The 24,459-nt window shown below is 42.6% G+C and overlaps 2 protein-coding genes across 4 annotated transcripts in view; one reads left to right on the top strand and one right to left on the bottom strand.

The window, feature by feature from the left end:
* ptn (pleiotrophin) overlaps nucleotides 1–14,816 on the bottom strand; it is an 85,354-nt gene extending 70,538 nt beyond the window's left edge. The window contains exons 1-4 of one of the 2 annotated variants that reach the window (XM_083758285.1): nucleotides 14,761–14,816; nucleotides 12,979–13,054; nucleotides 9,846–9,927; nucleotides 9,565–9,681 (exon numbers count right to left, since the gene is read on the bottom strand). The gene's annotated coding sequence lies outside the window, so the exon portion shown is untranslated. The remainder of the gene's footprint in view (nucleotides 1–9,564; nucleotides 9,682–9,845; nucleotides 9,928–12,978; nucleotides 13,055–14,760) is intronic. The other variant, XM_083758286.1, reaches the window with a different exon arrangement.
* On the top strand, nucleotides 14,599–24,337 carry trim35-14 (tripartite motif containing 35-14). Of its 2 annotated transcripts, none has more exons than XM_083758280.1 (8): nucleotides 14,599–14,660; nucleotides 19,932–20,200; nucleotides 21,006–21,194; nucleotides 21,382–21,477; nucleotides 21,920–22,150; nucleotides 22,239–22,261; nucleotides 22,355–22,473; nucleotides 22,654–24,337. In XM_083758280.1, exons 2-8 carry the CDS (start codon nucleotides 19,967–19,969, stop codon nucleotides 23,196–23,198), a joined length of 1,437 nt encoding a protein of 478 aa, XP_083614406.1. In that variant the 5' UTR covers nucleotides 14,599–14,660; nucleotides 19,932–19,966; the 3' UTR covers nucleotides 23,199–24,337. The 2 variants fall into 2 exon arrangements, with proteins under 2 accessions (XP_083614406.1, XP_083614407.1); XM_083758281.1 differs by lacking the exon at nucleotides 14,599–14,660 and adding an exon at nucleotides 19,387–19,409.
* Nucleotides 24,338–24,459: the final 122 nt, after the last annotated feature.

Genomic DNA, 24,459 nt, shown 5'->3' with positions numbered 1-24,459 from the left:
CAATTATAATACCGGGGTTCCGAGGCTTCCTCAAGGACACTTCGACACTAACCCTGGAGGAGCCCGGGATCGAACTGGGAACCTCGCTGTTCCCATCCGGCCGCTCTAGCGGGCCACTTTAGCCACTTTGCAGCAACAGTGATGGTTTTCATTTGGCACATAATCATAAGCGACGCGTTTGTGATCTTGCAGATCAACTACCTACTACTGTAAAATCAGGCATTACGACACCCATCCAGGCCTGGCAAAATACATTTTAGTCGAACAAAATCAACTGTACATTTAGTCGACTAAAATCTTATGATATTTAGTCGACTAAAACTAGACTAACACTAAAGCATTTCAGATGACAAAAATGTGACTAAAACTAAATTAAATCTTAGACTATGACTAAAAAAAATCAAATGTAGCTGTCAGAATCAACACTCTCACTGCCAATCCAGGAGCTCCTAATATACGGTAAATATAAGACCACTGCTCTGACAACATCCGCCACAGCTGTGAGTGTCTGTAATCAGGGCATTCGAGACTAGAACGCCCAGTGAATGTACTGCCTTAAGCACACTGCAGCGCTCAATTGATTGCTTGATCATTATGAGCCATTGTGGAAAGACAAGCATATAATAACGCTTGAAAGCATCATGATGTCAAGCTGTAATCAAAGACAATGAAAAGTAAAAGGAGAAATCCAGACCAAAACACATCGATCCTGTTGATGTCATCAACTAAAAGTATGGCGAAAAATGTTCGTCGACTAGCTTTTTTCACCAAGGGAAACTAATCAAAAACAAAATAAAAATCACACCCGTGTGAAGTGAGTGGTGCAACTCCGTGTGGGGGGGGGGGGGGGGGGGGGTCCCCGGGGGGTCTGCGGAAGTTTCAGACCCACAGGAATGCGGCCAGGGGGCTGGCCCGGTGGAGAAATGACAGAGTTACCAACCAAGCTATTTTCATGCATGGGCAGACAGACAGACCCAGGGACACACATAGCTGTGTAAACTAAGCTACTGTATGAATGATGACTTAAACTAAATATACAGTATAGACAATTTTGTCAACAAATAAAAAACAGACTAAATGTTAGGGAGGGACTATTGGAGATTGGAGAAGAGATCCAGTAGAACTAAGTAGCCTACATTTTATGCTTGGTTGCATGTTGAAAATAGCAGATCTAGATCAGCTAATTTCCACATGCAACCAAGTCTAAACTCATGCAGACAATATGACGCCATCAAGGCACTGCCAAAATATTTTAGTCAACTAAATCAACTGTAGATGTAGTCAACTAAAATCTTATGATATTGGAGTTAATCCCTGGTTGAATGAGACGTGTTCAGAAAACAAAAAGGTATACATAGTACATAATGTACCTGTATGCACAGCCAGGGGAGAGAAGTCACGTTTCATGTGAGAAAGGGAGACTCCATTGAACAATGCAACGCAGTGCAACACACCACGTTCAGTGTTGCTGATGGCATTTTGGTCCACGTGGGACCATACCGCCAATGCTAAATGCTCGGAGGCTGGCCTGGCACCAAAAGCTCATCTGAAGCCATTAAATGTAATTTATTGCAGAGCAGTTTGCCTCTGCTTCTGCTTTGGCTGAGAGGACACATTAGTGTGCAAAAGTGCAAACCTGGTATATTCTATACAGTGTTCCTGAACTTCCACTAATAACTGCTGCTCACACTATTTGCCAAATTTAAGACACGTCTGACAGGTTGGGATTGGCTCAGGTCGGCGTTATGAATATTGAGTCGCATTATGGGATATTTTGAGCTATATACGCTATGCACAACCTATACTTTCAATGACTGGCCATTTTATTTGTGTGCAAAATTCCGTTGCGCCCACACATGTTATGGAGGTCAATCTGAGCACGGCGAGACAGAGTACATAGAGCGCCGGCTGCATTGACGTCTGTATTAGTGTCGACCGGCATACAGATGAGGGTGTCTGTTGCACGAGGGACTCTGCAATTTTCTGCTAATGAGGGCGGGAGGAGCCCCCACCCCCTCCCCACCACCACCACCACTCAGAGCATCTGAGAGCAGACTGTATTGACCTTTAGCACCCCGTAAACCATCAGTCACAGGGAGGACGCGCTGACCGCTCGCACTGACCACACGCACACAGACGCATGCATGCATGGACACGTCGCGGTGTCACTCACTGCCGCCGCGAAGGCTCACCTCGCAACCGTTTCCAGAGGAAGAGAGGTCATCGTTAGCCGGTTAATTCTGAGGCATAAGTCATCTCTTCCATTCTTCCCCGCACAACTCTCTCTCTCTCTCTCTCTCTCTCTCTCTCTCTCTCTCTCTCCCTCTCATTACTGAGAGACAACTTGACCCACGGTTCACTACAATTGCCAGCCTTGTGGTTATGAGTCATTACAGAACTGATTTAGATGTGCCGTCTCTAGCAAAGTTCCTTCCTCTTGGTAAACCGAAACCTACAAATACATTTGAATAAAACTTCAGTCGCATATTTATGAGCCATTGTTTTAAGGTTGTAAAATACATTTTATGGAAGCCAGTAAGCCACAGCTGTAATCAATACCAGCGCAGCATGGATACGGGGCACCAACGTACTGCCAAACACTCAATAAGGTACGACCTTCACCCGGGGCCCGGTCGGTGTGGTAAAGGAGTGAACAACACCAACCAAACAATTATCTCTTCTCGTTTGCTGGTCCGCTCAGCCACCATACATCATTGTTTTATCAAAATCGAAGGGCCTGGCTGGCTGTTAATGCCGCTGCAACCAACCCCCGGGGCTGCACTATCCCTAGATCGATTGGCTGATTATAGCACTGCCTGTTTTAACCCATTTTGGACTGACGTCGATTAAAAAAAAGGCTTAAAAATCCTTTTTCTGAAAAACCCATGTTTCAATGTCAGTTTTGCTCAACCTTTTTCATGTCAAGGATTCCCAGAATTATCTCTATTGGGCCACGGACCCCCATCTCAAAATATGTAGTTCCAGGGACCCCCCAGAGGCCAATATATTAGTAAAAAATGTTCGCTCGGAAATGCAAAGATTTGCGCCACATTTTCACGACTTTTCAAAAATAGCAGACCTACAAGCTTGTAGGCCACCGAGTGGCGCGCTATGAGCTTGTAGTTCTGCAATTTTTCAATAGCTAAAGCATAACATAATGCTAACACCAAAAGGGTTCCCGCCCAGAATGGGTTAAACAGCTATCATCGCCAGCCAAGTCCAGTTCTATTGCAGCACGAGTCAATACAGATGGCAACGTTACAGACAGTCATGATGACAGTAACTCTTTTATACAAGCCGTGTTAGGATGATAATGGTAAAATCTCAAAACTCTGCGCTTCTCCCAAGGCCAGACCTTTCAGATAAACCATATTATGTGACACTGAATATTACTGAAAACCACCACATTTCGGGAAAGAAATTAAAAGGCCCTTGTCTAAACTTGATACCGTGTCACCGGCTACCTCTACTGCTCATTGTACCTCTGGTGGGTCGAGTTGAAGACCGTAGCCAAGAAACGGTCATTATCCAATTGCTATCGTCAAATGCACTCAGTCGAGGTCTCACTCAAGGAGTTTGCCAAGTGTCTCTTCTTCTCTTTCTCTTTTGGGTCACGGGCTAAAAAGTTTGGGAACCACCTTTACTACAGTATATGCTTTATGCCTTTAACTGTAAAAGGCATATTGTCATTATTAAACTTGCTGAACACATTCATTCCTCACAGAAGATTAACCCGACATGTTTTTGTCACCCCATGGCCTTTCCTTTAGCAGGTGCTATTTACATGTAATTACAAGCATATATTTGGTGCAAAACTTGCCCCTCTCTATGCAAATGAGCCTCACTGCAAAATAATTTCCAATTCAGAAACACCAGCACTAACACCACATGCAGTTAAAGTTACAATTATTAGCATATTCAGAGAGTTGGTGGTATTTATAATTCATAACACCCAAACTTTCTAGTGTTGAGCACATATTTCGAGCCCTTAATTGAGCCCAAATTATTTTTTACGGTGAAAAATAGCAAACCAGGTTTTGACCACAGCTGGTTTTCCTCCGGTGAAAAAAGTCAAGGATTAATAATCAGAATAATTCTCAATTTAAGCTCGCAATCACACCAGGATGTTTTACTGCAATTAACACCCCCTGCATCCACGTTGCCCTCACTTTACGTCCACTCCTAACTATTACTCAAAGTATAATTTTAACACCATAGATTTCACTGTGATAGTTTATGAATTGAACACATTGATAAAGTTCCCTGCTGCTGCGGTTGACATGCGTCTAATCCTCCTCCTAATTTCTTTCAACGTGTACTTCAAACAGTGTATTTTTTGACCGTTTAAAACAGCAGTGCTTCGTTCTGCTGCCATGCCACGAAAAAAGTGGTATGGCACAGTACTGTATGTGGGAGAGTGGACCATGATGACATTGATCAATTCTTGATTAAAAAAAATAGCTTCTAATATATTATTTATGGCCCAAAATCTATAAATCTCCCACTAAAAAGGCAACCGACCGGTTCCACGCGCTGCACAAGGTGCCATTTTTTCACTTGAGCACCTGCCCCTCTAAATTTCTGTGCACACCACTGAAAAGAGCACTTTCTGAACCCCCTTTACCCCGAGCCGTTTACTGTACATAGTTTACTTTTCTACGCGTCCATATGATGTTTTTGCATAGTATTGTATTGTATTTTTAATTGAGTACATGGAGACAAGCCAATAGGCTTTCTTGGATAAATCCTTTTAGGAGACCTTGTATTGTACCACATAAATCCTACTGGCATAGTTGACCGGGGTCCCCCACGACTCTGAACGCGCCAAGTTGTGACACAGTGTGAGCTTGTAGCGCTGAACTTTTTGGCCTAAAGTTCGCCACAGACTAGGGACCCTATAGGGTTCATTTGCAAAATGTTACTGTGTCCCGACGTACATATAATTACCAGTAGGTGCGTTTCATGGTAGTCATTGCATGTTTGTGGATTTTTCTCTCAACAAATAAATAGACAGGGTGAAAACAGCATATTGACTCAGCCTCAGATGGCATATTATGCTCCTTGTGAATTGTGACAATGATAGAACAAAGTCTGCAACCTCGGGTGAATTATACACTTATCTAGTCCAATGAGATTGAGCTTGAAGTGAATCAAAGTGAGAGATGAGAGGCTGCCAATGTTTATAAAAGTTTTTCAACAGAGCCGCGGACAGCAAATTTAGTCTTTTCTATAGTTTCAGAAATTACATTAGGTCCCGTAACCAGGATGTGTTTGAGGGAGGAAGATGGTTTTTCCATAGCAATAGAATACGGCGGCGAGCGATTAAAGAGGCAAATGAGACTATATTTTTTTGTCTATTCAGTCTGGCTCCCTCTTCAGGGACGAAAATAGCAATGCAAGGTGAAGGATCCACATTCATTACTAGAATTTCAGAGATAACAAAAAATACATTTCTCCAGTAGTCCACCAGGCTTGGGCAGGAGTTAAACTATTAATCTGGTGTCAGTGAGGTCAGATGTAGATTTGCTGGCTGGCTCCATATATGCAGATCTTCATTCTGTACATAAAACTGAAGACCAAAATAAAACATTGAAAGTGAAGTGATCTTCACGGACTGACTGACTCTTAACATCACCTCTTCTCTCATAACATTCTACCTTGCATTGCTCCATTTTATCCCAGCAGGCTTTTGTCCCCTGTGAAATCACCCAGCTACAGTGAAAGCTCAACAGTTGATTGTCAAAGTGAGACCGATGTACTTTTCTCTCTCCTTTCTTCCAGGCTTGCCCATTGAATCACCTTCCCTCTTGGATTTGCAGGCTTTGTTGTTGACCAGCATGTAGAATGGGATCAGTAGGGATTTATACCATGTACCTATGTATGTATTATGCAATGTGTCACTGCAAAGATGTGGAATAAAAAAATTAAATAGAATAAAGAAATATATATAGTTTAACTCCTGCTTTTCAACTGTGCCTCTGTTATTATTATTATTATTTTTAATATATTTTTTATCCCACGATTTTGTAACCCATTTTTCACCCCTGTGTCAATCATCTAATGTGATCCTGGGCTCTACACACCCTCCACCAACCTAGTCCCCATATATGGGGGACAAGGGGAGAGCAACGGACTTGAACTCATGCTTCCTTCATGCCTGAGTGTCCAAGTTGCTCCTTTACACCTGACATGGGGGAGTTTCCCTGGTTGGACGTAGCGCGTGGAAGGAACACGTTATTCCAAACAGTTCCTTTCCCCTCCATCAGGCGCCCCGGCTGGCCAGGGGGAGGCAGTTTAGTGACCAGGATTACTGCATGTTTTTTGTGAGGGTACCTACCATAGGGGACACGGGGAGAACATGCAAACTCCACACAGAAAGGCCCTTTTGCCTCTGTTATTATAGGCCTGAAAACGTCAATTTAAAAAAATCCATATATGGGCATATCAGGGATTATATTAGGGCATTTGATTGATTGATTGAAATATTTATTAACAGTTTGTAGAATTTACAGTACATTTTAAGCACAAACTCAATACAAAGACTGTCAACTGTGAGTGGACGACCCAATTAAGCATTACACTTGTTTACAACAGGGTCCACATTGTTCAATTCATCAAAACATTTAAAGACATACAAACATTTAGAGACATACAAATAGACATTTCTATGTAGCTAAAGAACAGAACAGGAATTCATCATATGGGAAGCAAAAAAGGGAAAAGATACAATATACAGTGAGGGAAAATGGGGGGGGGGGGGGATCCAGATTTACAGAGGCCAGTTTCGAATTGCAGCCATCCGTAGGTGCCCTTTGAGAGCGGTTTTGAAGGAGTCAAGGGATTCACATGTCTTAATGACTGTTGGTAGGGCGTTCCACATTTTGGTGGCATAGGAGCGAAAATAATTTAGTCCCTTGTTTGTGCCGAATCTGGGTTGCACATGGTTTGTTGCACTCCCTCTGGTGTTGTGGGTGTGGACTTCGTTTACATTAAGGAAGTATTTAGGCATCGGCTGGGAATACCCATATATGGAGATCCCTGATGTCATCAATATTACAGTATGTGGGAATGTCAATATATGGCTATATCGTGACAGTCTCATGATAACCAGTGTGGTTGCCATGACGCGAGTCACACTTGCAAATGAACCAAGTTGGTACAACACATGGATCTATATATGTGGAGCTGACTATCATCACCTGGATCTCCATATATGAAGATCACGACACTGACCTCATCAAGATCTGCATATAATGGAGCCGGCCAGCAACTCTACATCTGACCTCACGGACACCATGTTGATCTGACCTCATCAGACCCTTAGATCTCCATATATGGAGCTGACCTGTTCTGACAGTCCATATACTGTATGTTGATCCCTCCCCACCCGTTATCCCTCTTCGATGTCTCCCTTTTGACTTATACCTGTCCATTCAAACTATAGACGGGCCCGCCATTAAAAGCCATTAGCGCAGCCACGCCTGGCAGCCAGCGAAAACTAGAGTTCTCAACAGGCCCGGAAATTAAGGCCAGACCCTACCTGGGTTGGCCTGAGGCCCCGCCTGGCCTTACTAATTAGCACACATTTTACGCCCTAGCCGGCCCGAAAACGCAAAAAATAAATAAAATGAAAGAAATCCATATATGGGCATTCTCAGACCTGTTGTTTCACCACCCTAAAGGGCGAGGTCGCTTCTCGCCCTCAGGGCGTCTTACTGGTTTAGTGTGCGTGTGTGCGTGTGTGTGTGTATACTGTATACTGTATAGGGACCTCTCTCTGCAGTGCTGCCGACTGCCCAGATTAAAGGATTATTGTCGCTTGGACACCTTTAAGTCCGAAGATGGCTCCGATCCCTTTTCTTCTGCAAACGGGGAATTTTCCAAACCAAATCAACCTCATGGCTTGTAGGAAATAAATGAATATAGGCTACTGTGCGACTATCTTCAAATCACCTGCATGTGAATGCAGTTGAGCTGCTGGTGGCGTTCAGAACCTATGGGGGGTGTTAATTAATGGTCAGGTCGATACCTAAAAGGCAGGGCTGGGCAAATATTTGAACTATAGGCTGAGTCTTGATTAATGCTAAGGCACACGACTTCAAAAGTGTACACACAGTGGTGGAAAAGGTACTCGAATGTTTCACTTAAGTAAAGTATCAATACTGCAATGTAGAAATATTCTGTTACAAGTATAAGTTGCGGTATTCAAAATGTAGTTGAGTAAAAGTACAAAAGTATTGGTATCAAAATCTACTTGAAGTACAAAAAGTAGAAATTACTAATTTAGGCACAATGTCCTGTTGTTGATTTTCAAATGGTTGAAATGTGTATAGGGTTGAAATGGTTAATGTATGACATGTACTAACAATCAAAATCTACAAAGTAACTAGTAACTAAAGTTTTCAAATAATTATAGTGGAGTAAAAGTAGGCTACAATATGTAGATCTGAGATGTAGTAGAAGTTATAGTACTGACAATTGGAAATACTTCTTTAAAGTAAAATTAACAAAAAATGTACTTAAGTAAATATAGTTAGCTACTAGATAGAAGAAGAAGAAGAAGATAAACCGAGTGACATTTCAGGAAGCCAATATATCAATCCAGGTCATACAGCTATCAGGTCATGGATCTGCACACACACACACACACACACACACACACACGTTCAAATGTATACGGTAGCCATCCACATCGTATGCATATCCCATGGCATCCGCTCGTAATTCCGATGCGATAGCATGGCTTCGCGCGTGGTTAGGGCTAAGGACAGGGTTAGTAATGGGGCGAGTCGGGTCTGAAATGAATAATGACGCTGAACCACATCCCAATGAGAACAGGACAACTCTCAGTCAAGGCTGCTCTTAACGTCCACTAACATGTGACAGCCTGACAGACAGGGGTCCTCTGGGCATCACAGTGGAGCAGCGAGCACATCCGTGACCTCTAAAGAGACAACCATTCCCTTCGGTAGATGGAACAAAGGCATACAATAAGATGGAGTCTGATTGATATATAATAATATCCCTGCCTCGCGACAGCATGGCAAGACTTCGAGAAGCATGACTTTGTGTGGACCCCGGTCAAGATTAGGTTGTCTTGTCATCACAGCAGCTGACAAGGACGTTTGGTCTAAAGCCCATACACACACGGCAAGCCTAGATCTCAATCTTCACTACGGTACCTTCTTGCCCTTCCATACATAGCGCCCCGTTCAAGGTCAATCAAGTCACATGCCACTCTCTGGTTGTGACACTTCACCGGTGGAAAAACATGCTCCAGTGTGCCCCGTGATGTGAGTGCCAGAGACCAAATGACCTATACAGTACGTACATCAGTGATTTTCAAAGTGGGGCTGCCAGAGGAAGCCATGTATGTGGTATACGCACAGTACAGTATAGTGTATATTGTAATATATAAGGTGTTTTTACCTTGTATCACGGTTATTGTGATACATACACGCTATTGTCTTTTTTACCACTATTTACTTATTTATGCTGACAGAGGCTGTGGTACTTTGGGCGTCTTTGGCATGGAAATGTTTGGAAACTACAATAATAACATACCTTTATTAGAAGGATAAACCCTCTTGAGATCTTGTTGTTGAGGTGGAGATGGTCTTCATCAGTGGTTCATGATTTTGGGAGGTGTCCCGGGATGACAGTAAAGTGACAATTTAATACCTAAAGAAAAGAAAGGGAAAAAATCCATTACTTTACATTACAATACTTATCTTTGGGGGGGGGGGGTCACGGTATGAAAAGGTTGCTAGTGTATTGATATGACACTGGTAGAGATGTAAAACAACCGCCATAAATACCCCACAGATATACAATATTATACATACAGTAACTCACCGGTCTGTAGCGCGGAATGTGCCGTATCTGGATCATCTCTGATGTTCAGCAGAAAAGACAGAATGTTGGGACCTATACAGAAAGAGAGCATTTCCATTCATGTCATCACTTGGAGATGACAAGAAGAGTTGAGGAGGAGGTTGAGGGGCTAATAGGCAACTCAGAAATTCCGGCAGAAAAAAAAAAGATTGTGAGCATTTCTCTGACAGCACTAGTTCCTGGCTCTGTACCATTTCCAGATCAAGCAAAGTGTGCATGTGTGTTTGTATCTTCCAGAGCCTCTAACAGCAGTCTGGGCTTCGTACTAGCCCACTAATTAAGAACAAATGCACATGTTTGTATGAGTACCGGTGTGTCTGTTACAGTAGGTTAACAGTGAAACCATACTGTACATGTATAGGCTATAGCATTTTCTTTCAACCGCACACACACGCACACACACACACACACACGCACACGCACACGCACACGCACACGCACACGCACACGCACACGCACACACACACACACACACACACACACACACACACACACACACACACACACACACACACACACTGACACATGCAGGGGACGTGAATGGCAGAGGAGGGCATGTCGTTAACTCGTTACTAGTTAGCCACCTGGTAACTTGACTAACATTCCCTTACTTCTCCTCCAGCTGTTTTGTTGTTGTTTCACTAAAGATTTATTCACACTGATTGTACGTGAGATTGTTGTCAAGGGAAAAGGGAAAAGGAAAACCAAGAGTGACTGAATAAGATAACTGGTCCTCGGTGAGAACCCCTATTTAATCCAATTTATATGTAGGCTTTCATTTATGTGTGAAAGAGTTTAATGAACGCATTCCCCGTTTAAATGGATGTGCCGTTTCCCTTCGATGCATGATGGTGAGCATCCATGGTCATGAGTCACGATCATCACGATGTGACAGTGAATAGCGTGATTTGACAACGATACGATACATGTCATGAGGAAAAGACAGGAAGCAGAGCTGGAGGTAGCAGAGACTACATGTTGAGGTTCTCTCTGGGAGTAACAAGGATGGATAGGATCAGGAACGAGTACATCAGAGGGACAGAGCATGTCAGATGTTGTGGAGATAAAGCCAGAAAGGCCAGACTGAGATGGTTTGGACTTAATAGTACATACACGACTAAAATACCCCAAAATCCATAAATATATATATACTACTGCTGACGGAGGTGTGGCTTTCACGAACACGGAAGTGCAATTTCCCCGTGGCTGGCTGGGGCTGCGTGAGTTATGGTTTTACATTAATGCAATTGCAATTCCGTACATATCTTACTATTCCTGTGAGACAGGGTTGGTATATCGGTAGAAGGATGTTGAGGTTGGAACTTCCAGGCAGGAGGCCTAGAGGAAGACCAAAGAGAAGATTTATGGTTGTAGTGAAAGAGGACATGAAGTTAGTTGTTGTGAGAGAAGAGGAGGCAGAGGACAGGGTGAAATGGAGGCAGAAGGGAAAAGCCGAAAGGAAAAGAAGATGATACATGTCACGAGTCACGGCGATGCTATTTTGCTCTTCGAATGATCAAATATACTGTAGAGATATGAGGTATATAAAATGAAGGTTTGCAATTACAGACTGAGCTCAGATAAATTGTGTAATATTTATCGACACTGAATGGAAGATTAGAAACCATCTTTTCCCCCAGTAGCAAGCAAGCTGTAGACCAATATTCAAAGCAACATTTACCATTTACCTCCATGTATTACCCCGTTCACTGCAGGCAGGCACAGTATAGTACTATAACTCTCCAAAAAGGTGCAGTGCACAACCCATGGTGCACATCATCAGTACATGTTTTAAAGTTGGTTACATGAAAAGCCATTGCACTTTTTTGAAGGCACATGTAAGGCATGACGCGGCGGAATGCAAGACACCTCGACTGTTAACTCAATACAATGCTGTCGATTGTCCCTCTAATGACTAAATGGAATGATACAGTGTGCGAGTGATGCTGAAGAAGCAGCATTTTAGACCAATATGATGTGAAGAATAGAGACTCTAGGGAGATGCGCCTGGCTGCTAACACCCAGCCGCAGTCCTTCACACACAAATAATCTGATTGCATTATCTCTGCACCTCCACCTCCCCTACTATCCCTTCCTCCTTACAACCATTATAACTAATGGCCTTCTGTTTTGCCAGTTACTATTCAGCCAAACTGCATAGCACAGCAGAGTAATGGTCTATTGGCTTTTCGTGGCATGCCGGCAGGTTTATACGAGGCTGAGATAAATATGACACTGCGATACTGTATTGATAACAAACTTTAATGTCCTCTGAGCCATGGTCGTCAAAGCAGTCGTAATGTCCCTCCGGCGCAAAGAAAAAGAGGGAGCTCAGTGCCATGGTCACCGTGGTGGCATTATGAGGCGAGTCGTCGGATGCACTCAAGGCCCGGCTGGCTGCACCCCACCCAGACGGCTGTGCCAGGTATCAGTCAGTTGCAGTGAGACAGCTCTCCAGAGTGGGATTGTTTCTGCTGCGTGTCAGCCTGCCTGCCCTCATTAGAATCTATGAGATTGACAGGCTTCCTCCCGCTGCCCCCCCCCCCCAATAAAGCCGCGGCTCTGTGAGTGGTAGCAGGTTGTGAGCAATAATGAATCACCATTAGACCACATCACTCGGGCTGACATCCAATTTACGCGGGGCAGGGGAGGCAGACAATCACGTCCAGGTAAATTTGCGAGTAGATTCGAGCATTCGACAGCTCGGCAATGAAAGGCCACAGGCGTTCTTTCAAAGGACGTCATCGTGAGTAGATGAAGCAATTTATGTCTCTTTTAAGCTTGTCTTTTTAGCTGCAGCTAATGTTGATATTGAACAACAAGGACACATATGCTTATGTCTTTTTAGCATCACAAGAATTCTGTGTGGCCCAGAATCCCCCAGTTTGAAATTTGTTGTGGGTGCATGCTGACATCTAGTGGTGATCTGTGGTACATTCACAACAAAACTCATTGGTTTCATTGAATTGCTGTTGAGGGAATATCTTGACATGCATGTCTAATAGATGTTTGCACACTCTGCTAACTTCCCGTAGGCCTATAATATAAATGAAATTGCGTTCATGTGAAAGAGAAACACCTCACCTTCTCTAGAGGTTGCCAAGTCTTCTGAAACCCAGTGGTCCGGAGTCCACACAAATGAAGTTGCTGCAGGAAATGCCTAGAATAAAAGGATGACAGCAGTGATGATGTGTGGTTCATGACATGTACAACGATAAAAGCAAACATTTTACATGACATGAAACAGTTCTCTGTTCAATATTGAAACCAGTATCCTGTCAGTAGGCCTACATGTCCTTGAACAAGGGAGTCTGTGTGTCCATGTGTCCGTCTGTGATCAGGTAATCTGTTTTCTTTTAGCGGTGCAGCCACTCCAATGCAAACCTTTGTCTATCTGTCTGTCCGTTTGAGCATTGGACAGACAGACAGACAGACAGACAGACCGCACGGAATGTCCGTGTTGTTGACATCACCAGACGTCATTGTGGTGAAAGGCGCCGCTCACTTCACACAAGTTTATTTTTTGAGGGGCGCTAGCCTAGCCCCTCCTAGGTCCAGCTTTGAGGGTTTGTGTAGGCACAAACATTGTCTTAACACAAACATTGAATGCCATTGACAATGAATGGCCAGCCTTGAGTGTTTGTGTAAACACAAACATTGTGTAAACACAAACGTTGAAGACAAAGGTGAGGACGCAAATTGCCGGAATGAGATGATGTATGATGATAAGAGCGCCCCTCGCCTCACACAGGTGTGACCTCTGATGGGCGTATTCCGAACAACATTGCTGGACCACAATCAGCCTGGGCACACTGTCGCGCGCAGACGCGTCAGAAGAACCTGAAGCCCTTCTTCTTCGTGGGGTTTTTAGACAGCTGGTGGATGGAAAAGAAGCTCCACCTCCGCGGCTGACTGACGGACAGCTTCCCGGACGCGCTCTCCTCCGCGTCAGTCGGGCGCGGAGGTGGAGCTTCTTTTCCATCCACCAGCTGTCTAAAAACCCTACGAAGAAGAAGGGCTTCAGGTTCTTCTGAGTTCTGACGCGTCCACGTGCGACAGTGTGCCTATGCCCAATAACCTACCTGACCAGGCAGAGAGATGTGCTCCAAGGAGCACTTTTTGTAGTTGTAATGTGATCTTAATAACAGACTCAGCGATACCTAAAATTATGCATAAAATGTATATGGCAGGCAGCTAACAACATGATAACATGCAGAAAACATATTGCAAAACATGTAGCCTAGTTTTTTTATATAGCAATACTGTAACTATTAATAACAGTCACATCAAATACATAATACATCATAATGCCACAAAAACAACAACTAACATTGTGATTGATATCACTAAAAGTGTCTATGTAATGGAACAGCATTTTAGTCATGTGCTGTCCATTCATGTGCCTAGCAGTAGCAGGACTTAGTTTTAAACTACAGTTAGGGATGGCGTAACTGCATGGGCTGGCCCCAGTAAAAAAGTGAAAAATCTAAAAAGGGTGTATTTTCATAGTCTATTGTGTGTCATGAATGTTTTTCAATGACTTGAGCACATGAGGACTTTGAGTACCCCAATGAAAACAAGGTGAGCTTTCTTGGATTCATCCTTTTAGCAGACCGTATAATATTGTACTGTACCCTGTGCTTGTCCATGCAAACTGTTAATAAAGTATTCAATGAAAAAACATGTTGTTGACTTCAGCAGGAAGTAGGAGGAACCAGGAAGTTGGGTGAAACCTTCGATGCTGTATTGTTGTTGCTGCATTTCAGGTACGGTTGAAACAATCTACTGTCTGTCTGTATGCTGTCTTTATTTCATACATTGTGCGTACGTATATTCAATGTGATTGTGTTGTGGGTCTCTACTCACGCCCATTTGAAGTGCTGCTGCGACCTGGCTCAAATTCAGCTGAGTTGTCGCCTTGTCCCACCCCATTTTCCCTCACTGTATATTGTATCTTTTCCCTTTTTTGCTTTCCATATGATGAATTTAGCTACATAGAAATGTCTATTTGTATGTCTCTAAATGTTTGTATGTCTTTAAATGTTTTGATGAATTGAACAATGTGGACCCTGTTGTAAACAAGTGTAATGCTTAATTGGGTCGTCCACTCACAGTTGACAGTCTTTGTATTGAGTTTGTGCTTAAAATGTACTGTAAATTCTACAAACTGTTAATAAATATTTCAATCAATCAATCAAATCGGTCAACATCTCCCTAGCAGCTGTTACAGGAGGAAACGTACATTTGTCAAATATTCACTCTTCCACGAGGTTAATTTCATAATTCATACACAACACACTGTCTGTTCCGCGACGGAACGGCATTAGCACGAGTAAAACACGTCCTTCAAATGAGCACTGCACGGGCTAGCCTAGCCCAAACATTTAGATAAAAAAACCTCTACGAGAATCTAAATGTTTGGGCTAGGGCTAGCCCTGAAACTTCACCCTGTTTTTGAGTAGCTTTCTACATTTAAAACGTTAACGACTACATACACGTTGAGATTTAAAATGTAAAGTGCTCACCCCCGAGTCCGAGTGTTATAATTCTGCTCGGGCGGGTATTAGTAGCCGTGGATTCCGTGTTGTTCAATAAAAAGCATTTTAATCCGATCGCCGGCCAGTTTCTCAGTTTTTCCAACTACACGCTCCTATCGGTTTAGAGGTGTATTGCACTCTGATACATTATAACATTTTGAGAAAATGCCCAACGATCGGATTAAAATGCCTTTTCTTGAACAATACGGAATGCACGGGTGCTAGTAGTAGTACCAACCCGAGCAAACTTCTAGTGGCACTTTATATTTGAAATCTGAACGTTTATGTAACTTATGTTAGACGTTGTAATTTTGTAAATGGAGCAAGTGCGTAAAACAGGTTGAAGTCCCGCCATGACGATATTGTGAAAATGTGAACCGTGGTGGCTAATGCCTTGCACGTACGTAGGCTACTTGTAGCCTTGGATCAAGATCGAAAGCAAATACAATAATAAATGGTACTTGGTAGTCTTGAGCCAACGTCAGGCTAGTACTACATTAATCACAAAACCCCTTTAACGGCAGCCACATTGACAAACAGACATGGGTTAAAATGCAGTTGGTAATTTACCATTACCAACTGGTTATGTAACATGCAGGTCAAAGTTCAAACAGTCAGGGTGCAGCTGGGAAAGTCTTTTTTTGCAGATCCTGTGTGTGATGTGTTGAGCAGGGACTGCCAGGGAGTATAGAATAGATGTCAGTCCAGGTATTTCACACAGACACAGATTAATGTCACTATAAACTGGTTTATTTGGCAACCAACTAAAAAGAGCATTGATCCAGTATTGACCATATTACGCCAGGGGCCGTTCCACGAAACTTGGATTAGAGATTAAGCCGGGCTTTAACACATATCCTGGCTTAATATATCCTGGATCAGTGATTAACCGGTTTCATGAAAGCTGGTTGATCTTGCCAGATTAACTTAACCAGTTAACCTGGATATGTTGAGGCTTGATTCGGTTTCATGAAAGTGATGCTACATTAGTTACCATGGAAACTAATGCTTTGGATTTAGCTGATCCACGAAACTTGGATTAGAGATTAAGCCGGGCTTTAACACATATCCTGGCTTAATATATCCTGGATCAGTGATTAACCGGTTTCATGAAAGCTGGTTGATCTTGCCAGATTAACTTAACCAGTTAACCTGGATATGTTGAGGCTTGATTCGGTTTCATGAAAGTGATGCTACATTAGTTACCATGGAAACTAATGCTTTGGACTTAGCCTGAGCAGGCTAACAGCTAGCCCTCCAAGCAGAACCCAATGGTACTGAAGTTTCTGAAATTTTTTAGACCCAGACCATGGCGTCCTGTTCCAGCAGTACCCTGCCACCTGGTACGCGGACATAAATAAAACATAAACACTGTGGATAACGCCTGTCTGCGCTCTTTGACTACTTTTTTTCGTGTGAGGGCTTCTGAATCTGTGAAGTATAAGTACCCATACATACCGCTGCGAATATCTCCTGTGGCGCGGAAGCCGTTAAGTATTTTGTTTGACCGATTTGGTCGCTTTGATTCTTCTCTTCCTTCCTTGTTTATTGACACCTCATTGTACAGCCTATCTGGCTAGCTAGTGGCGCTATAGCTATGACAAAGCAGATCAGAGGCAGGGACGTAGCCGCACAAGCCAACCGCACACCGGGAGGCGGTACAATAAACGGTAAACAAACAAGAAGAAATAAAGCGACCAAATCGGTAAAAAAAAAAAAATACTTAACGGCTTCCGCGCCACAGGAGATATTCGCAGCGGTTTGTATAGGTACTTATAGTTCACTAATTCAGAATAACTCAAACAAAAAAAGGCCGTCAAACGCCGCAGATACGATGTTAGCAAGCATATTTATGTCCGTGTTCCAAAATTCCCATACGAAAATATAAATATGGACAGGGACCCTACACAAAGCGACATCCAAATTTCAGAAAAGTTTTATGGAGGGTTCCGAGAGGGGCTAGCTAACAGCCAGGTTTAACCTAATCCTGATGTCTTTACTGTTCATTAAGCAGTCAAACTGATCACAAACCAATGATGTTTTCCAGATTTATTCAATTATTATGGGTTTATGTTGCCTTATTTGTATCGGTCTGCATTAAAGGACTAATTTAAGCACTATATAAAATCAAATAACCAAAATATATAGGCTGCACAACATCATGACAGCTTGTGAGCTTGTAGATCAGCTGCTTTTGGTGAATGTTCCCCATGAATAGGTTTGCTGTCGTGCAAGTGCACGGTTAAGAAGAATTATTATATTATTATTATTTTTTTTTGTAAAAGTGAAAACCACTAAATATTACCATTACTCATTGTTTTACAACATATTACCATTGTAACGTTTCACCCACTACTAGTCCTACATACTTACACCTAGAAACCCCATTCAAACCTATTTAGGTTCATCCTACAGTGGACATGTGTGCCTGAAAAGGAATCTTTGAAATGTTTCATAGTTTTAGAAATATAGTGCTTTCAAATTTGAGACATTTATAGGCAGATAGTGGCACTTCAAAAAATCACTTTCACCTAGAAACTCCATTCACACTTTGTAAAATCCAGCTTACTGTGGAGACACATGCTGGAACTTTTTACTTTGAAATGTTTTGTAGTTTCTGAGTTATTTAACTTAAACGCCCAATGCATTCTCAATGGCAATAGCACAAACTTTGGTATGCTACATGAATCCATGACCCTCACCAGTCTGGCCCCTGTCTGGACAACAACCCCCTTCCCCAAAGGTAGCTCCCTCAGAGGAGGGAGTTATGGCCAAATATCACAATGCGACAATATCATTATGCTTACAATATTAAGAATTCTGTTTTAAGTTAATAGTAGTGGTAAAATGTAAACTATATTTTTGGGGTAGTTAATCATTCAGTCTATCCACTATTGAGAGTATGTTCTCTCTTTAATTACAGCAGCAGTATTTATTTTAGAAGCTTAAGTCCTTGTATCAGTAAGTCTTGAATAGATTAGTAAAGATAATGAGATATACAGAAGGGGGCTGTAATGCAACTATTAAGGATGCAAACTGCCTTAATACCCCATGAAGAAGAAGGATCACTGATCCTCCTTGTATAAGAGCAGCTATCTGTACATACAAATACAAACAATGTTCAGTGGAGTGTTTTTTTGTGGGCATGCACTTCTGTTGTTGTGGAGCATTTGCTGTAACAAAGTATAGGCCTGTAGTAGTGTCATTGCTGTACTTTGATATCTGGAATATGATGCTATGCTGCAGGTTGAACTAGTTGGGTAGCATAGTGTAATAGATTCTCTGAGTAGCACTGCATGGGTACTGGCTGGGTTGTTGTGGAATGTGATGTTGATGCTGTTGTTGCTGTAGACCAGTATTCTGTGAACATGCTGTAGTATAGGGTGAACAATGGATAGCATGTTTTTGTATTGAGTTGTACTTGAAATGTACTGTAATTCTGCAAACTGTTAATAAATCAATCAGCATATACTATCGTATATTGGCCCGTAGCATAAGATTTCTTCAGCCCCTCCAACCAACATCAGCTAGAGCCGCCACTGAGGATCAGTAAATCTGTGTTCTACAGAATGGGTCTAGAGACAAAAAGCCAGACTGTCTATTAAGCCAGGCTTGCTGATCCCGGCTCGCCAAATCCACCAATTCTGAGCCTCGCTTGGCTTTAGTGGAACGGAATAAACCAGGCTGTAAAGATCAGGATTTAAAAAGCCTGGCTTTGGCCTAAATCCTGGATTAGTTAATCCAAGTTTCGTGAAACAGGCCCCAGGTCTCACGGCAGATATCATAAACAAAAGGTGAACGAGCCTACACCCCTACAGTCATACTGCGCGCTAACGTAGTACACGCATATCATGGAAGTGAAGTCAGATCTTCTACACACACAACCAAACAAAAGGGAGCAGTGCACCACCCTGTGGCACCAACTGGCACTGCATACTGACTGACTGAGTCGCTGAGGAGGGGGTGCTTGTTTTACAGGTTAGGGTTAACTTGGTTAAGGTTTGGTTTAGGCATAGTTTTTGTGTATATGACACACTGCCCTACATACACACACGATTGACAGGTGTGATTTAAATTACCTTCATCAATTCAGCCTCAACACCTATCAATTTCAGTGGTGGAAAAAGTACTCTGACACGTTTTTACTTAAGTATCAATACTGCAAGAATTCAACATTTACATGAGTAAAAGTACAAAAGTATTGGCTTGAAAATGTACCAAAAATATATGTACTAATTGTGCAGAATGCCTAGTTAAAATGCGTCGCATCGGCATCACACCTTATATTTATGGTACTATTCTATTGTATCAATCATTATGATTGATATATGACTTAATTATTGTTACGTAAATGTATACTTTTTTCTTTTTTTTATCTAGAATAGTTTTATGAAAGTAAACTGTGTTAGCCGAATTGATCTGCTGATCTTTATATATACTATGTATTATCTGTTGTTTGGCTAACGTCCCACATCTTTGCCAATGTCATTCTTTTTTCAGTGGGACAGTTTCCTGCAGTGTGCGTGCCCTGAAGGATGGCTGGTAGACTCTCGTCGCTCCCGGAGCTGGACCTCACCTGCCCCATATGCTGCGACATATTCAGGAACCCGGTGGTCCTCAAGTGCAGCCACAGTTTCTGTGCAGCCTGCCTGCAGCAGTACTGGTCTCCGCGGGGACACAGCCGCGACTGTCCTCTCTGCAGGAAAGAGTCCGACGATGAGCCCGTGGTCAGTCTGACCCTGAAGAACGTATGTGACGCCTTCATACAGGTGGGTCGCTGTCACCATCACACATTTAACCCATTTTGGACTGATTAAAAAAAAAGATGCTTCTAAATCCTAATAGTTTTCTGAAAAACTCATGTTTCTATGTTAGTTGTGCTCAACCTTTTTCATGTCAAGGGACCCCATAATTATCTCTATTGGGCCACGGACCCCCATCTCAAAATATGTTGTTCCAGGGACCTCCCAGAAGCAAATATTTTAGTTAAAAATGTTCGCTCTGAAATATATATTCAAAGATTTGCACCACACTTTCACAACTTTTCAAAAATAGCAGACCTACAAGCTCATAGCGTGCCACTCGGTGGAGCGCTATGAGCTTGTAGATCTGCTATTTTTCAATAGCTAAATTATAACATAATATTTTATTTAATACACCAAAGGGGGTTCCTGTTCAGAATGGGTTAAGTTGACGATTAATTGTCACACCAATAATTGCGATTTAACGATTTGATTGTGTTTTTGGCATTGGAAATTGGAATATTAATGGAATAGACATTACATTTATGTTCGCCTTTTAGGCTTCGTAATGGAAAAAGTGCACAGGGCAGATATGACAAATACTACTATAAATGTTATACTTAAAAAGAAATAAGGTAAAAATAGCGGAAATGGCTGATCTACAAGCTTACGACGTGTTGTAAGCTTGTAGATCTGCTATTTCTTTTATTAATGTATGAACATCTTTCAACATCTTACAACGATTATGAAGATTATGACAAAATTATTGCGATTATCTCGAATAATTGCGATGAAACAATTATGTGACAATTGTGACAACCCTTGCATTCAGGACGGCGAACTGGAAGCTGCAGTAGCAGAGCTGTACTGTGAACCAGGAGAGATATGTCCTCTTCACGGGGAGAAATTCAAGCTGTTCTGCATGCAGGACAAGGAGCCCATCTGTATCGTCTGCCACACCTCCAGGAAGCACAAACAGCACGTGTGCTGTCCACTTGACGAGGCCATCGTTGACATGAAGGTAGAGATCAAGGTTTTCATGTCACGTTAACAGAACGGTGTGACCGATAACCGATGGTGTTCTCAGATGAGATGGCGGAGAAAAATAGTGTATGATTGATTATGTCATTGTTATGTGTGCAAGTTGTCAAGTAAACATACCAGTTAAAATGTGTCTAGGCAACGGGTGCTCACTTTTGTCTACACAGGGCAAAATGAAGGGCGCACTCACGGCTTTGCAGGAGAAGAGGGAGGCTTTTGAGAAAATGAAGAGAAGCTACGAGGATACTGAGGCACACATTCAGGTGCAGAGATTAAAATAGTGTTAACAGTTTATAGTTAAGGGACGCAATAAAACAATGACCTCTGCATCCACGGGATGCACTACTGTACTACTGTACTGTTTTTTTATTCTAGTTTATTTTGCTAGCTTTAGTTATAATAATAATTTCTTCTTCTGTTTTCTACATGAATGTAACCACATTATAACCATATAAAATGAAATGGGAGTTAAATGTTGCAATTAGTAAAAATTGCAAAATATGACTCCTGACGTTGTTGAAGTGGGACTCATAAAATGTCCCCGGGACTCATCTAAAAGACCATCCCTGCATCCCGGGACTCATTACATTGAAAACCTATTTTCATCACTGCAGGTGTCTTTGTGGTGGACACGGCACATAAGATCAGATGTCATGCACCTTGCAGATGATTTCCAGACTGTAGTGACAACGGTTTTCATTTCAGGTCCAAGTGCAGTTTGTGGAGAGACGCACGCGGGAGGAGTTCGAGGAGCTCCACCGCTTCCTCAGAGCCGAGGAAGAGGCCAAGGTGGACGACCTGAAGAGAGAGGAGGAGGAGAAGATTCAGGCAGTGAGGCGGAGGATTGGTGAAATGACCAGAACTATAACCTCTCTGTCGGAGTCCATCACAGCCTTGGAGGCGGAGATAGATTTGCAGGGCATCTCTGTCCTTAATGTAAGTTTGGCGCACATCTTTATTGTCAGATTGTGTCCGTTAACTCTATTTTTTCCCCCAATGATGTTGAATTTGTTTTCTCTTCCAGAACTGCAAGAAGACACTGGCAAGGTGACTGGCCGTTTAGTCCTTTCCCTCATTCTTTTATGTTGAAATGTCAGTTGGGGTAAACTTTGATTTGAGTTTCTTTTCCTTTTTCTTTAGGGCTCGGTGTCCACTGGAAGACCCAGTCATGACTTCAGGAGCCTTAATAAATGTGGCTGAATACCTGGGGTCCCTCAAGTACACTGTGTGGGAGAGAATGCAAGATGTTGTCAAATACAGTGAGTGCTTAATACAGGACTAAGATCAAAACTAAAAAAGTGTATTATTGCCCTGGTCATAAGAATTAATCGCTTCCCGTTCACAAGATACAAAGCACACATTGAATGAACCAGAATGACAGCTACTGTACGTTATTAAATTCACAGCTGAGCTAATGAACTGCACTGTGTTCTCTGTAGCTCCGGTGACTCTGGACCCCAACACGGCTGCGCCCTGGCTCGTGCTCTCCGATGATCTTACCAGTGTCAGTGACAGCGATGTCAGGCAAATGCTTCCCGACAACCCTGAGAGATTTGACCCGGACACGGGCGTCCTGGGTCACCAGTCCTTCGCTACGGGAAAGCACGTGTGGGAGGTAGAAGTCGGGGGAAACACTGCCTGGGTACTCGGGGTGGCCCAAGAATCGGTCGTGAGGAAAGAGAAAGTTTCCTCGGTGCTGAAGCACGGGTACTTCACCGTGTACTTTTACCATGAAATGTATTTTGCAGGAACCTCCCCTTTAACCAGACTTAGCCTGAAGAGGAAGCCCCAGAGAATTCGAGTGCAACTGGAGTGTGACAAGAGGCGGGTGGGTTTTTATGACGCACATGACGACACGTACATCTACAGCTTCAAGCAGATCCCAGAGAGGGTCTTCCCTTACTTCTGGGTAGGATGCAAACAATTCCCTTTGAAGATTGAGCCTCTGGAGGTCGCTGTGAAAGCAGTTGATTATTGGGTATAAGAAGACCGACGCCATATATGTCCTGACCGACGCCATGAAATGACATGTTGAGAGCATTTAATTTCTGTATTGTGGCCTATTTCCTAGTGTAGCAGCCTGGGGTGTGTCTCAGTCAATCGCTGCGTTGGGTGCAGGGTGGAGTAGACCACACTAGAGCTTCCAACCGTGCAGTGTGCAGATAAACTTCCAGCTAAGAGGACTGATTTTGGTGGGACCATAGACGTATAAAGGTAGACGCCCTATCTGGCTCTGGAGCTTATGTGCTCAAGGGAGGGCAAAACCTTCCTGAGATTCCTTGCGAAGCACCGCGGAAGCATGAGCGTCCATCACAGAGTGCATGTTCAGGTCTGTTAAGTCCCGGAAAAGATGCGCTGTGATTGGCCAGTAATCACTTGAGTGACATAACGTGCCTTCCTCACTTCCGGCGTACTTCCTCCCCCAGTGTGAATTGTTCCGCCCCTCCTTCAACACACATGGCTCCAACGAACTGCAGCGGCCAATGAGGCATCTATTTTTTTAATATCTATGGTTGGGACTACCATAGATATACCAGGAGTGTCATTTTTGTCCACAATGTAAAGTAAGCAGTGACGAATCATGTTTCTATTATTGCAGTGCCTAATTCATGCATCACAATTCTATCTCTTTCTGGAACTTACTTTAGTGTACCATTTTAAGTTTAAAAAGAGAATAGTTTGTCATAGCCATGTTTGTTTCATTTAATTACTTCCTGTTGAAGAAAAACATAAATGTGTGATTATATGAGCAAATACTAACCGATAATGACATGCACCTTTCAATCCAACTCCCAATCTTGCACCTGAGTAATTCTCCCAACACAGAGCAATGATTCATTATGCTAGACACTAGAGGGCGGTGATGCGCATGTTAAGATGGAAATGTAAAAATAGTAAAATACACAATCAAATGTCATGTTTTTTGGTATATCTTTCTTAACTATGTTCCCATTATGTTAAAACTCAAACTTATGTTAAAAAATAATTGCAGATTTGTGATGAAAATGGTGTCAGTGATTTGTTGACTATTTTTATATCATGTTAAATGTAACTAACCTGTTTAATAATGTATTTGTTGCCTGTCCTTACTTTCAATGATTACCAAATTTTGCCTGTGGTACTAATAAACCAAAATAAATTAATACTACTTGTTTTTACTCTGAAATATACTAAAGAAGCACAAATGGTAGAATATACAGGTTTCGAAGTATTGTGATTGTGAATGATACCCCGGGCCCACGCAC

This window comes from Protomyctophum parallelum (assembly GCF_964188405.1).
Source record: "Protomyctophum parallelum genome assembly, chromosome: 22".
NCBI lineage: Eukaryota > Metazoa > Chordata > Actinopteri > Myctophiformes > Myctophidae > Protomyctophum > Protomyctophum parallelum.
The sequence above is the reverse complement of the archived record's forward strand: the minus strand, read 5'-3'. Positions and strand labels throughout refer to the sequence as shown.

Excerpts from the sequence above, each read along its gene's own strand:
- trim35-14 (XM_083758280.1), top strand. The coding sequence starts at position 19,967 with ATGGCTGGTAGACTCTCGTCGCTCCCGGAGCTGGACCTCACCTGCCCC. Across the intron at positions 22,151-22,238 it reads AGGGCATCTCTGTCCTTAAT|AACTGCAAGAAGACACTGGC; the intron begins GTAAGTTTGGCG and ends TTTCTCTTCCAG. Across the intron at positions 22,474-22,653 it reads GCAAGATGTTGTCAAATACA|CTCCGGTGACTCTGGACCCC; the intron begins GTGAGTGCTTAA and ends TGTTCTCTGTAG.